The following is a 15,256-nucleotide window of genomic DNA, read 5'->3' as shown; positions in this document are numbered from 1 at the left end:
AAAGGAATGTGTAATTTTCCACAGCAAAAATGTTGGGATTCTGGTTATTTAAAGGGATAATGCAGAAAAAAACAAAAACAACCAAAGTGTTCTGAAGGTCAATTGAAAGTCAACATGATTTTCACTCAATCATTCACTGGTCTATACCATTTTATCCTGTATATAGGGTCACAGGGCACCTGGAGCCTGTCCCAGGAAACTTAAGGCTCGAGACAGGGTACACCCTGGACAGGGTGCCAATCCTTCACAGGGAACACACAGACACACACACTGACACGTTCATTCACACACTTTGGGCAATTTGGGAACATTAGTTACCCTTATAAAGCTACCCTTCTTAAAGCTTTTAGATGCATTATAAAGTGTTAATTCCTATTGCTGCTACATTTACGACAAATGTTATATTAGCCAGAGAAAAGCAAATTCTGTTTCGAAATTAAACTTTACCATACAGTATTTCCTAAAATCTGTTTCCCACATAGATCGATTTTGTACCAAAGCAGACTGAGATGCAAAGGCACAAAAGTAGGTACAAGCAGACAGACAAATCTAAAGTGTAGAAGCAAGCAAGTAACCAGGAATGATGCAAGGTCATACACAGAACAGCTAGGCAGATTATCAAGACCTTACAGAACTTACACAAATGGGTGCAATCAGTAAAGCAACACATCAAGTGGTCGTGGCCATGTGCTTTATATAAAGACCAATCAGGAAGTGAGTGGAACCACAAAAACCTTACACAGTAGTGTAGTTGACCTCTGGACGTGATGAGACAGCTCTCACCTAAACATCTAAAAAGTCAGTTCCTGTTTCTGAAGCAACCTCCAACAGGGTTCACCCTACTATGTGCATCGTCTAGATTGTTCTTTTCTGGGGCACAGGATGTCTGGGGTTGGGTACTGTATGAACACTGTGGATTGGTGCTCCCTCTATCTCCTGGAGTGGTTCGAAGAGAATGAAAAAGTCAAGTCAAATCAAGGTAAATTTTTTTGTTGCCATTGCTCTGTATAGCTTGAATCCATTGGGATGAAAAATTTGTTTTTCCAGGATTATTGTTCAAAACAGTTTGCAAGACTACATTAATTGCAAATTAACAACAATGTGTGATGAACATTGACTGAAAATTGTAAACCATTCGTAGGGAAGCAGTACTTTATGTTTCATAAAGTGTCAAATGCAGATTGCAAAGTGCAGGTATTCAGGTATTCAGTGGTATTTAGAGTTGGTTGCAGAGTCTGGTTGTACTTTTGTACCTTCTGTCAGGTGGCAGAAGGGTGAAGAATCCATGAGAAGGGTTAGGGAATTATGACAATGATGTTGGCCCCTTGGATGCAATGATTGATTTATGAGGTGTTGATGATGGGTATAGAGACACTGATGGTGTTTTAAGCTGTTCTTACAAAACAATTGAGAATCTTATGGTTGAATACTATGCCATTCCCATACAACAAAGTGAAACAGCTGATCTAGATGCTCTCTATTGTTCATTTAAAGAAGATTGTAAGGATGTAAGGGGTAGAGGTATTGTTGTTGAATACATAGGAAGTGGAGGCTCTTCTGTGCTAACAGGTGGTCCAAGACAGGTTTTCAGTCATGTGCACATTAAGAATCTTGAATCTCTCCACAGTTGTTCTGTTAAGTGGTGGGAGATCTCATCAGGTCCCCTTAACATCTCTTTAGTCTTATAAGCATTGTGAGAGAGATTGTTGCATCTGCATCATTTTGCAACCTTTTTTAGTTCTTCCCTGTAAGCTGACTCATCATTGTTGCTGATGAGGGCCACAACTGTAGCGTCATCAGAAAACTTGATGATGTGATTTCAACTCATGAGTCAGCAGGGAAAACAGCAGTGGACTAAGCACACAGCCCTGGGGAGCACCGGTGTTCAGTGTGGTGGTGTGGCAGGTGTGTTTGCCGGGTCTCTCAGTAAAAAAGTCTAGGATCCGTTTGCAGAGGGAAGTGTTCAAACCCATCAGGCTCAGCTTCGTTATGAGTTATGGTGGTATAATTGATTGAATGCTAAAATTGTAAGAAATATGGTGTCCTCTGTAAAGCAATCTGGGTTGTGTGTAAACTCTAAAGTGGCCAATACGCGTAGGACTTAACTTTGCTGCAAAAAGTAAGTTTGAGTCTCAGGTCCAGTGTGAAGTGCCAGACCATCTGCCCTGGACATAATTAAGGTCATGGTTGATGATGTAAGACTGCTTGATGTTGCTTCTGTCACCAGATGGCTTGGACATGTGCTGCCTCACTTGTTTACTTTTTCACCAGATTCTTCTGACTAGTAAAAAAAACTGATGGTTGATAGGTTGAACGACACACTGGAAAGCGCTTAGACCAGAAAACAAGGCAGTGAGTGTGGGTATTCAAGTGTGTATTTGGCCTGTGGGTGGTAACAGCTCCAGCTTGTTATGGCAGTACATTCTCAATGTCTCGATTTAAGGAATACCACTTTCACACATGTTTACGTTTATACGTGAGCTGAATGACCTTGTCCTTACCCCTGATTTCCAAACATCTCTGCCACCAGAAAGTCTATTCCCGTAGACTAGCCCACCACTTTTCTGTATTTAGCCTGCCATCTGATGCAACTGAGGAAGACAGGGAAGGAGGCTCGCATCTTGTAAGCCATATGTTTCTCACTAATTACAATCTGAGGCATTTCACTTCATTAACTTGGCTGATTGTGTGGATTTAAAAGGCATCTTAAAGGACACTCAATTAGGTTCAAGGTCATATAGTTGTTACGTTACATTACCACACTGAAATGTAAGCCTGTGTCTTGAAACTCTGACCATTTACTGGGAAATCAGAGAGGTAACATCAGGTCTGTAATTTAACACTGTACAGTCTGCCTTAAAAAAAAAGCTAGGCCTGCATCAGTAAGTACAGTATATCCTTAAAAAAATAAAACATGAAAAACAGACAAGATCAAAATACTCTTTTATAGCTTTGGAAGTATTCTCTATATGAATATTCTCTATTACAAGCTCCTGGTCATTATAAGCATTACTTGTGTAGCAAAATCTTCATGTCCAGCCAGGTGTTTCATTCTGTCACAACCATCTGTTTGGTGCAGATGACATATAACCATGATATTTAAAACCCCCCATTGTGTTGGCAAGCCAGGCTGCATTTCAGGTGTTCCTCATTCAGGTGCACATGATGCGGAGATGCTGAATAGTTGATGAGAGAGTCGAGACTGGCAGTGATGACGGGAAGGAGAGAACGGAAAGTCTTGTGTTTGCGATCCTCTTTGCTACCCTACTTGGACAAATGAGAGTGCTGGAAGAATAACTGTTTGTGTGAGCAAGTAATCGTGAAGAAAGGCAAGATCAGCATAAAAGAAGTCCAGAAATAAAAATTGCCAGAGGCGAGCAGTGATGTCAAAAGTGGTTTCGTGATCAGCGTGCTTAGTCAGGAAACAGAGATGGAAAAGCAAGCACCTGGGACCCGCGGATGCTTCAGCTGGGACGCGTGCAGAAATCTGCTGCTGCCCCAGTTAAACAGGCAGTCTCTGTATGTGTACGGCAGCGAAGTGGCTGTGGAGAAGGAGTGCATCAGACAAAGAGAGAATGGAGTTTTTGTCATTCATCCGTTCAGTCTTTTCAGGTACTGTCTGCTTGGTCAAAATAGTGTTTTAATGTTGTTGTTATTTTGCATTCACATACTGAGGCACAACACTTAAAAAAAATTATAGAATTTTTACATTTAGTCATGGTAAGTTTAGTCTACTAGGCTTGTAGTATAACCTTGAAGAGATTCTCCAGTTCATAGCTCAGAAGGTTTAAAATGTCCAAGATGATACAAGAAAACTGTTCTAAATGACCTGAATGACCCTTCTTACATACATTTTGAGAAGCAGTAAAGTCAACTACAAGTATCCTCATTCTTAACTGTAATAATGGTTTATTTACATCTTTGTTTTTGTAATTGTATGAACTAAATATGGCTGCACATTTTTGTTGTTGTTCTTGTTCAGGAGTTACTACATAATGTGCATGGTTGCCATAACGTTTCTCAACCTCATTGGGATCCCGATAGAGATTGCTTTTTTAGACGGTCAAGGTGGAGTAGGCTGGGAGGGATTTAACGTCTTCTCAGACACTCTGTTCCTTATAGACGTGGGACTCAACTTTCGCATGGGGATCATTTCTGAGGACAACGAGGTAACTAAGCCCTTGCAATATGAGTTAACTGCAAAAACTTGGCATGTGCAAATATGGCATATTGACCTGTTTTTAGTCATGATGTTATAATATTGTCATTACTAACATATTACACAAATATACATAACGTGTATATGTAACGTTGTAACACAAAGTAATTGAAGTCATGGACAGATGTTTCTAATTTCATCCTTTTTAAGATGTTTGGTCATTTGGCACAGCATTGATCAGCTTAATTAGGAGCACACATTAACATCCACATTAACAATTAGTGAGTAGAAAATGAAAGTGATAAGCGTGAAGCACAACAAAGCTATGGTTACACTGATGAATTTTATATGCAGTTTAAATGATGTTTTAATGAAGCAAGTAAATTACCAGGGTGTTAAGTGAGTAGGAATATACTGTATAACATTACTTAAATCGAACACATTACCCAGATATCCACAATATTCAAATTAAGAGCCGAATTTCCATTCAAATTACAGTATTAAAATTTCACCAAAAATGAATAACGGTAAAAGATAATAAAATTGTTATGTTTATGTAATATATAATTAGGTACATGAAAAATGTCATTTATTTTGGTAGAATAGACATAATATCAATATGCAAAAGCTACACAAAGCAGAATATTTTTTTTGAGTGTAGACCTAACTTTTTTTTAATGTGTTAATATATAATGTCTGTAAATTTTTAACCCTCTGATTTGCTGCTACTACAAGAATAAATTATAAAATGTTTTTTTGCATTCATGTTGACGTTTTAAAATATGATTTTAATCTCTTTACACAATGGCTGTTCAAGCCAATCCGGGACTTTTGATGAGACTCTTGGTACACGGTACATGGTATGTCCATGAATGATGATCGAAATTGATGGATAATTTGTTGGAAACTTGACGCATCTGTCTGTGGGAACTGTACACACTATCATTCGCCAACACACTTTCACAGGAACTGAGCTGGGAATTTTTTTTACACATCCCCTGTACAGTCCTTACCTCACTCTAAGACATTTCCATATTTTTGGGTCATTAAAGGAGTTCCTGGGAGGCTAGTGTTTAGGATGTGAAACAGGCAGTACTAAGAAAACTTTCTACCTTGGTGGTATCCAAGCACTAGTGAAGTGGGATAATGCATTAGTGAAACTAGGGATTATATTAAGAAAAAAGGGTGTTTTTTACTCTCTCATCTGGTCCACTTTTTTAAATGAAGTGTTCTGTTATTCTGCAAAATCAAAAGTCTCAGGTTGACTTGAAAACCTCTCATTGAAAGAATTAAGACATAAAAGCAATTTTATAATCACTGTTTGAGGTTTTAATTCTGTTAGAAATGAGTGCCTAGAATGTTACTTAGGCCAACATCTTAATGTAGTCTTTTGTAGTTGTATTGGAAATATTGTGCATTTTTGCTTACTTATAGTGTTTGTATGATCTTGAATTATGGTGGTCAGGTATTTAGAGATTTTTAACTCGTTATTGAAAATGTTCTTTTCTGTGATAGATATTTCACTGACAATTAAAGTATATACAGCAAAGGCCTACACTCTTGAAACTATGCATCCCTAACTAGCAATCATGTCAGTAAAACCTTTATTCAGTCAGGCTTGACAAAAGGGGAAGCCACACTACTTTAGAATATGACATTTTCCTTTGCACGTACATACTCAACAGCATAAAAAAATAAAATTAAAGATAAAATTGTCCTCACCCTGCCTTCTCTCACACAGGGGGCCATTCTCGATCTGAAATCCATTCGACAAAACTATTTAAAGAGTTGGTTTATTCCAGATATGATCGCGGCATTTCCAGTGGGTTACATCATTCTGATTGCGGTAGGATTTTATTAGTTTAAACGCATCCTCACACTGAATGATCCATAGAAATCCTTATGTACTGATATTCAGGTACTGATATTCAGGTACTGCTGTTCCCCAGGATCTGCAGTATCATGGCGATTCTTCTAAAGCCAATAAAATGGTGCGGATCCTGATGTTTGTGCGGATCCTTAGCCTGGTGCGTCTGCTGCGTGTCTCTCGTCTGGTCCGATTCTTTAATGAAGTGGAGAAAGTGAGCTACTTCACGATTTAAACCTCTACTTTTCCACTTTTCTCCATGGAAAGCTGTCTTCATTTTAAAGCTGCATATTCATATTCCATGCCAACATCATTATTGCATATCTAATTGTTTACACCTAATATTGGACTTTTCTGCTCGCTAGGTCTCGAATGCCAACCTGGAGGTGGTTCGAGTTTTGTTCCGAATCCTTTCTCTGTTCATGATGATTTTTTTGCTGTGCCACTGGAACGGTTGTGTGCAGTATTTCGTTCCAATGCTGGAAGAGTTTCCATCTGACTGCTGGGTCCGACGAGAGAATCTCATGGTAATTTGATATTCAGTTATAGAGTCATTCAAGATAAGAGAGAAAACAACACTACTAAACGATTTATTTATTCATCCCAAGTGAGAAATTTAAATGCTGTAGCCGCATCCAACACCCATGGAAGTAAAGCAAAAAAAATGAAATAAAAAATAAAAAGGAAAATTAAATAAAAAATAAAATAATAAATAAATAAATAAATAAATGGCAGCACGGTGGCTTATTGGTTAGCCCTGTCGCCTTGCACCTCAAGGATCCGGGTTCGATTCCCGCTTTGGGATCTGTGTGCATGGAGTTTGCATGTTCTCCCCATGCTTGGTAGGTTTCCTCCAGGTATTCTGGTTTCCTTCCACAGTCCAAAGACATGCAGATTAGGCTAATTAACATTTCCAAAATTGCACATAGTGTATAAATGAGTGTGTGAGCCTGTGTGTGTGTGTGTGTGTGTGTGTGTGCCCTGCAATGGATCGTCACCCTGGATTGTGTACCCTGCCTCGTGTCCGAACTCTTCCGGGGTTAGGCCTTAAGACCTCCCGCGACCCTGTATACAGAATAAAGTGGTATAGATGATGAGAGAAAAATAAATAAACAAAGTAACAGAATAAAATCAAATTATAATAAATATTTATCTTTAGCTGTCTAGTTCTGCAGCCACTGTAGCCTCAATTTCCTGTTCTTGGTGGACTAAAGGGAAGTCTAATACGCTCCACCTTAAGGTTCAATGTTGTGCATTCTGAGAATTTTTTTTTTCCGAGTTACAGAAACTGTTCTGCCTGCTTAAACCAGTCTCGTCGTTCTGCTCTGATTTCACTTACTGACCAGGCATTTCCCAATTTTTTTTGGCACCAGCAACCATATCCCAGTCAAAGTCACATTTTTCAGCAATTCTGTGTTAGATTTAAACAATTAATAAAACTTTTTTTAACCTGTATTCTATCTGTATAATTTTATGCATCATATTGTGGTTGGTGTTCTTGTTAAATTAATATGGTCTGCGTTTAACTCCAGATTTCCAAGCAGTTGACTACCTTTCAGGTGTTGACAGGGTTAAAATAGCAGTGCATGGCAATTAAAGTTGAGGAAAACTATAAAAAGCACAAATGTTTTATTCATTTTTAGAGAAATGGTTTAATAGAGAAAGGGCCTGTGATCAAAGCTCTCTTGTGTGCAGCATGAGCTGCTCTAAGCTCAGTGTTCAGTGTTTAGTACACTATATGGGCAAAAGTATTTGGCGAAACCTGTCATTTATTGAATTCAGCTGTTTCAATCAGGCGTCTTATCCCTAGTGAAGGCCAATCTTAATGCTTCAGCATACCAAGACGTCTTGGAACGGAGATTGCGAGCCAGGCCTTCTCGTCCAACATCAGTGCCTGACCTTATAAACGCTCTAGAAAATGAATGAGCTTGAATTCCCACAGAAACAATACAAAATCTTGTGGAAAGCCTTTCAAGAAAAGTGAAAGCTGTTTTAGCTGCAAAAAGGGGACCGACACCATATTGAAGTTATTTATTTGATACAATCGTTGGGATGCTTGGTGTCGTTACTTGCTTCAAGATACTTCCTATTTTTTACTTAGTTTTTACTATTTCAGTTCAGAAAATAATGCAGTTCAATTTGCTATTGTTTTGCTTGTATTAATAACCAAAATTGATATTTTTCAGAACGCTTCTGTGGGAGAGAAATATTCCTTTGGTATTTTCCGAGCGCTCTCACATATGACAGCAATATCATACGGTTCCTCGGACGCACCGACAAGTAAATCGTTTACTTGCAACCAGACAATTAATCAATGTATTAGATTGTTTTTGATCATTGAATGAGTATATTCTGTGTTTTTATTTTATTCTTGTCACTTAAGATGAGGTAGAGCTGTGGATTGTCATGACCAGCATTATGTCAGGAGCTCTAATGTACACGGTTCTGGTTGCCAACACGGTCGCTCTGATGACTGACGCAGACCTCACAGCAAAAGCCTACAAGATCAGGGTACAAGATCAAACTCCCATTTTTATTCCGAGAGATTAATGACTTTAAATAATTAATGAGACGTTTTTAAGGAAATGACATTATCATGTATTCATTGCTGTTTTAGTTGAATCATCTGGAAGACTATATGACCTTCATGAAGCTTCCCAAAGAGCTGCGTATTCGCATCAGCAATTACTTTCAAGCTCGCTATGGAGGAAAGTGGTACGATGAAAAGGATGTCCTGAACTGGGTGTCTTCATCCATTAAAGAGGTAGCATTAAGTCATTTACCTTCTTATTAACCAGGTTGCAACTGTCATTGAATCCATATTTTTCAGCTTTTTGAACTGTTTTTGTTTATTTAATGAAGGAGATTTTGATGATCATGTGCTCGGGCCTTGTGAGAAGAGTCCCCATCTTTCGCAACTGTGAAACGAACTTCATCAACACCATCCTTTTCCATCTGCAATATGAGGTTTTTCAAGAGGGTGACGTCATTGCGGATCCGAACAACCCTGGCGATCGCATGTTCTTCATCGAGCATGGGCAGGTCGTCGTAGAGACGGAGACTTCTCAGACAGAGCTGTGTGATGGAGGATACTTTGGAGGTCAGTATGAAATGCAACTGCTTAATAACTACTATGCATATTATAATTATAACTACTATGCGTATTATAATTTTTGCATGTTACAATTTTTAGCTACAGTCAGATGCATAATTATTGGCACGCTTGTTATTGATGTTTCAATAAGGTTATAGCCAGCACTAATTCAAGTACTGTACAACTAACTTCAGCATAGCATAATATCAATGTGCCTTTGTCTTTAACCCGTACTGATCTGGAAACCTAGACCAGTAATACAGAATATAGAATATCCTAAAGAGAGAATCTCTCTAGATCCTTCAGGTCTTAAGTTATCTCTTGTGGGACTCTCCTCTTTAGCCTAAGTTACTTGCACACTGACACAGACCCACTGGCCACTTCATTAGGTACACATGCGCTTTAAAGCAGTTATCTAATTAGTCAATCACATGGTGGTAACTCAATGCATTTAGGAATGTAGACATGGTGCAGATGATTGGCTGAAGTTCAAACTGAGCATCAGAATGGGGAAGAAAGGTAAATTAAGGGACTTTGAATATGACACGATTGTTGGTGGCAGACGAGCCCAAGTATGAAACTGCTGATCTTCTGGGATTTTTTTTAATAATCTCTAGGGTTTACAGAGAACGGTCTAAAAAAACAGAAAATATTCAGTGAGTTGCTAGTTTTTTTTAGGTGAGTCTGTGAGAGTGTGTTGGTGTGTATAAATATATATATGTATTGTTTTCAATAATTCAGCAGAAAAGCTATGAAGTAGTGTTGTCTTATACATTGTTTCTAGATTTTGATTATTAACATCAATCATGTTTTTGACCCAAACTTATACAAATTTAATCTTAATAATTATCTAAATAAGTATATGGACAGACAATTGCTTCTTGATGCTTAAAACTTGTTCATCCTAAGTGATGTTCTTGCCCTCTTTAGAGACATGTCTCATGACCAGAGGAAAACATGTGGCTACAGTTCGAGCTCTGACTATATGCCAAGTTTTTTCTCTGTCTGTGGACAGTTTTTACAAAGTGCTTGAAGACTTTCCAGAAGTTTTGAAGAACATGAAGAGATCAAATAAGGTGGCCATAAATTTTATTTGATGTGCATAAAGATGTCAAGGGTTTGGACTAGAGGTTCCCCGCAGCACATCACGGACCAGCACATGAAGCTGAGTGTCTAATAACTGAGATGCCAAGAAGACATTTGGATTCATCTGGTTTATTTTAAATTTTGAATTATTTGATTTGAATTTAAAATTCTAAACTTAAAAAAATTATTTAGTGCACCGGAAAGTTTCTGTACAATTTGCTCTATTTTTGTCTAAAGGAAATGAAAGTTTTGTAGTCCTTGCTTTGTGGTAAAGAACAGCAATTTTTAGGTGTGCTCGGCAAAGATCACGTTTATTGATTTTTAAAAGTGTAAAATGCACACACACACATACATGTATACACTTTGAATGTATATAAACTGTATCAACATAAAAAAAAATTAATACAATGTTTAGATGCCAACAGCTAATCAGACTTCTAACAGCTAATCATACTCAGATAACGACTTTTTGTCAGAGAACTGATTGTTTGATTTGTTGTACATATTAATAAATTCCTGTTTAGGTTAAACATAAATCACATCTGGTGTGCTACCCAAATATACAAACTGTTCCAGATGCTAGCCTGTGCTTATATTCATATTGGTAATATGAAGCCTGAGGAAAGGTGCACTTCATCTCCATTTTCCCGGGTACCACATAGATGGCAACATTTGTGCCAAGTCCTTCTTGCAGCTTCTTTAACATTCGATTGGCTAGATACAGTCTAGCTTTACCCGGATCTTCCTCTATAGCCGCATAGACTTCAGGTGGCGGGTTTGGAATCTTCCATTCCAGATCCACTATCAGCTGATGGATGCGGGCTTTATCTAGGGAGGACGGGGTGTCCCGGTGACAGGCCACTACATTGGAATTGGAAGCCTCTGAAAAAACTGAGATGAAGTGCCCCAGGCTGGGACAGCTGCTTTTCTCCTCAGTTTCCTCCTTGTCATCAACAGCAGCCTCTTTCCAACATGCCACAGGGGGGTGTACCATTACAGCCCAGTGCAGCCAATCATAGTTTTTCTCTAAACATTTTAGAATTTCTGCCGCTTGCTGCTCTGGGCTGTTCGTGCTCCACCGAACCTCCAGGATCTGCTTTTTTACATCATCTTCAGCCTGTTCTCTAAAATAGCCAGAACACAGCCCTCCCGTGGACTTCATTTTCCTGTACAAGCCCGCCATCCTGTCTGACCAGGTCTTCATAAGCAGAGCCTGATCTCTTCCTGTTAATGAAGCTTGTACAAAAAGGCATAACAGGCCTGTCCCAAGCACAAAATTCACCTGCAATGCAAAAAAATAAGCAAACTGTGGGTTTATACAAAGACCAAATGCAGATATAAATGTTGCCAAATTTAGAGTGCATTACTGGTAAAGCTTTTATTACCAGATAAATGCAACAGTAATACCTACATTTTTCTTTCTTTCTTTTTTTTTTTTTTTAAAAAAAAAAGGAAAAATCCTTCCTCAGTGCAGGATACAACTGAGGCGAAGGGTCTTGCTGTAGGACCCAGCATGGCAGTTTAGTGGTGCTGGGATTCAAATCCATTCTTTCATTTGCATCTGTAAAGCCTTATCCACTAATCCACCACACCCATCATTAGTACTGTAGATTGTTTCAACCATTTCTATCACTGAATTACCTCCACTAAATAATCACTTTAAGTCAATGCAAACGAATTGTGCCAGCTGTGGTGTCTCAGTGGTTGAGGTTTTCAGTTACACTTTAAAAGGCAATGTGTTTAAATCCTCAATTATATCCCTCAAGTTTTATTTCATAATCAAATAATATAATATAATTTTTTTTTTACTGGACATTTTTGAGTACATTACTGTCAGCGCAGGTACAATGTACTGTTACACAATTCAGTGATTGTGTATTCTTAATTCTTAAAGGCAAAATAAATGTATAAAATTAACATTATACAAAAATCAAACCTGCCACTTAATCGAGTAAAAAAAAGAAATCTTTGTCCCTAAATGAAATTCATTCTCACAAAACAACAAATAATAATTTATTTGTATTGATGATCCACCAATGTAAAATTAATTGGTGGATCATCAATACTTTGTGGCTCTTTGGAGACGTCATGAATTCTACAGCTACTACGATCATTTTTATTCCATTTTTTTATTCAGACGCACAGACTTAATGAAAAACAAAACAGTCTGCCTGGTCAAAAATGTCTCTAACCTCTAAACTTTTATTAAAAAAAGAAGAAGAAGAAGAGAGAGAGATACAGCCGTGTTATTCCATGTAAAGTGGGGTGTAATGTTTTTATTAACAAACATTTTTCATCCAAAATTTAAAACCCATTTGTTGCTCCAGTCTGCCACGGTGCTGCCAAACAAAACGCCAGAGGATCTCACTGTTTCATGTTGTTCACTGTATCTCTGTATCACTACTTTCGTGTGGGAATTTCAGGTATATAAATCAAAGCAGCTCCTGAGTAAATAATCAGCTGGTGTTATCAGATGTCTTTGCTTTGTTCTTTGTCTTTCATGACTGCTATTTACTTTGTAATTTAAAACTATGTAAATTACTATCAAGGTTATCTTGTTTGCAAAGATATTGCCTATGAAATGTACGTAATCACCAGTACAATCATGACATCAAAGAATCATTGTTTTGTTATTTATCACAAGTTCTTTTTAAATTCATTGTGCCTAAATTAGGGTTTACTTATTTGTCACATGTACTTTACAGCACAGAATAATGATCTTTTTCACAAATCCCAGTTGGGAAGTTGGAGTCAGCCAGGCTACAGGATTCCTGGAGTGGACAGGGTAAAGGGCTTAAGGGTGGCACCTTAGTGGTGCTGGAAGTTAAACTGCCAACCTACTGATTAGTATCCCAGAGCTCCAACTATTTGAGCCACGACCGCCCCGTAACAAGAATTGAATTATCCATCCATCCAACCATCCATTTATCCTGCACAGGATGTCAGCAAGCCTGGGGCACATTCCAGTACCCTTAAAGCACAAGGCACAAGGTGTGATACACTCTGGATGTGGTGCCAACACATCATAGGGCACAAGAACACACACTCACACACTCAATCATACAGTATGGACAATTTAATGCCAAACAGCCAAAACATTACATTTTAGTCTGTGTGAAAAACCTACGGTGGCCGTGAAGTGCAAAACAAATTAAGAAAACTGAAAACTAAATAACAAATTCAAAACCAAATTAACAAAACGGAAAACAAAATAACTAATATCTGACTGGCCGAGAAGTGCAATAAAAATTAATCAAACAGAAAAAAAATTAACAAATTCAAAACCAAATAACAACCCCTTCCCCCACCAATTTTTTATTTTTTTTTGGTTGTTGTTTTGTTTTTGGTTTTGTTATTTTGTTTTCGGATTTATTAATTTGGTTTTGAATTTGTTCATTTGTTTTCTGTTTTGTTAATTTGTATTGCACTTCTCGGCCAGTCAGATATTAGTTATTTTGTTTTCCGTTTTGTTAATTTGGTTTTGAATTTGTTATTTTGTTTTGGGTTTTGTTATTTTGTTTTCAGTTTTGTTAATTTGTTTTGCACTTCAGGGCCACCGTAAAAACCAGATCGTTGAGAGAAAATCCATAAAGTGTCGTGTTGCAGTAATTAGCATTGCAACATTACTTAGCTTGGGTTTCCTTAAAGTTTTTCCAGTCAACTCCCAACCCCCAAAAGCCTCTTAGTAGGTAGACTGGTTGAGTTTAAATGCGCCTAGGTGTGAATGAGTGTATTCGTTACATATATGGGATTTGACAGACACCCTTATCAAAAGCCACGCAAATTTTTATCTCATTATACATTTGAGCAGTGGAGGGTTAGGGTCCTTGCTCAAGGGCCCAACAGCAGCAACCTGGTGGGGCTGGGGACTGAACCTGGGACCTTCCAATCGGTAGCCTTAACCATTGTGTGCGTGTGTGTGAGTGTGGTTGTGGTGCCTTTTGAAAAGCTGGCGTCCCATCTAGGGTGTATTCTTCGTTTCTTCCCTGTGTTCTTAATACACTCACTAGAATAAAAGTAATTACTGAAGCTAGACAATCAAATTAATAACTGATTTACACCTGCACATAAAGACTTCACATATACTGACCTTGACACAAAATTCTTTAATCTCCCAGCGCCTGGGCTTGCGATTAAGCACAAGCTTCTCCAACAGAGTGGGCTGATCGGTCAGCACAGAGATGCCCATCATTCGACTGTACAGCGCTGTCAGCTGCCGCTCCAGTCTGTACTCCTGAACAAAACTTAGAAATATTTCTTTTTCACGTTTTGTGAACTCTGCCTGGGCTCTCACGGATGCTCCTAGCTGATTGTATACTACAGCCAAGTCATATTCAAGACAATGGACTTCCTCATCGGTCAGCAGACCTGGTCCAAAGGAGCTGAATTCATGATCAATGTAGTCTAAATTCTTCTTCACCAGATCCAAATCATCAGTGGTAGCACTGCCACTCAGATAGGAGCAGATTCCCTCGACAAGCACGCGCATGGTCTGCATGAACCCAACAGGTTCCAAAACTTTCCCAAACAGTGCCATGGTTTTGATGAGAAGAATATGGATAAACTGATTTGAGGAGAAAAAATTAATTATGATATTTTCATTGATCAAATCATTTTTCCTTGTTATTTATATGTTTTTAGAATTAATAAAAAAAATACATATTTATTAAAAAAGGGAGACTCACCAATATACAGATGAAGTGAGGTGTGAAATAACCTTCACTTTGGCTCTTGAATTTATAGTTCCTCACTAGTACAAACAAGGACTTGATAACGTTTTCATTCTTTAGCTGCCCTTCAAATAACATTTACATTTTAAACAACGCTGGTGCCTGGGAGACTATGTGAATTAGTTGCAAGGAAGATTATGTGACTTAACATGTAAACTGTACATAGTTTGCAGATTGTTGGTGAACACCTCCACAAAGAACCAAAGCATTGTGTTAGTATTTGCCTGTCTGAGCTTTTCCGTCTCTGTTTTGCCTAGACTCCACCCTGTTAATGGAAGGATTTAGGGAAAAATCAAATTTACACAAATAGTCCATTTATG

At 38.1% G+C, this 15,256-nt stretch overlaps 1 protein-coding gene across 1 annotated transcript; it reads right to left on the bottom strand.

Annotated features, from left to right (window-relative positions):
• Positions 1-10,501: 10,501 nt before the first annotated feature.
• Positions 10,502-14,897, bottom strand: LOC128543281 (uncharacterized). The gene is made up of 3 exons (XM_053513657.1): positions 14,892-14,897; positions 14,297-14,770; positions 10,502-11,488 (listed from the first exon to the last, which is right to left on the bottom strand). Exons 2-3 carry the CDS (start codon positions 14,741-14,743, stop codon positions 10,757-10,759), a joined length of 1,179 nt encoding a protein of 392 aa, XP_053369632.1. The 5' UTR covers positions 14,744-14,770; positions 14,892-14,897; the 3' UTR covers positions 10,502-10,756.
• Between the last annotated feature and the right edge of the window lie 359 nt (positions 14,898-15,256).

This window comes from Clarias gariepinus, chromosome 15, assembly GCF_024256425.1.
Source record: "Clarias gariepinus isolate MV-2021 ecotype Netherlands chromosome 15, CGAR_prim_01v2, whole genome shotgun sequence".
NCBI classification, from domain to species: domain Eukaryota; kingdom Metazoa; phylum Chordata; class Actinopteri; order Siluriformes; family Clariidae; genus Clarias; species Clarias gariepinus.
The sequence above is the reverse complement of the archived record's forward strand: the minus strand, read 5'-3'. Positions and strand labels throughout refer to the sequence as shown.

What these genes read in the sequence shown, in the direction of transcription:
- LOC128543281 (XM_053513657.1), bottom strand. Translation starts at nt 14,743, where the DNA reads ATGGCACTGTTTGGGAAAGTTTTGGAACCTGTTGGGTTCATGCAGACC. An exon ending in TTAAAGAATTTTGTGTCAAG is followed by an intron (nt 11,489 to 14,296) that starts GTCAGTATATGT and finishes TTTGCATTGCAG; the next exon opens with GTGAATTTTGTGCTTGGGAC.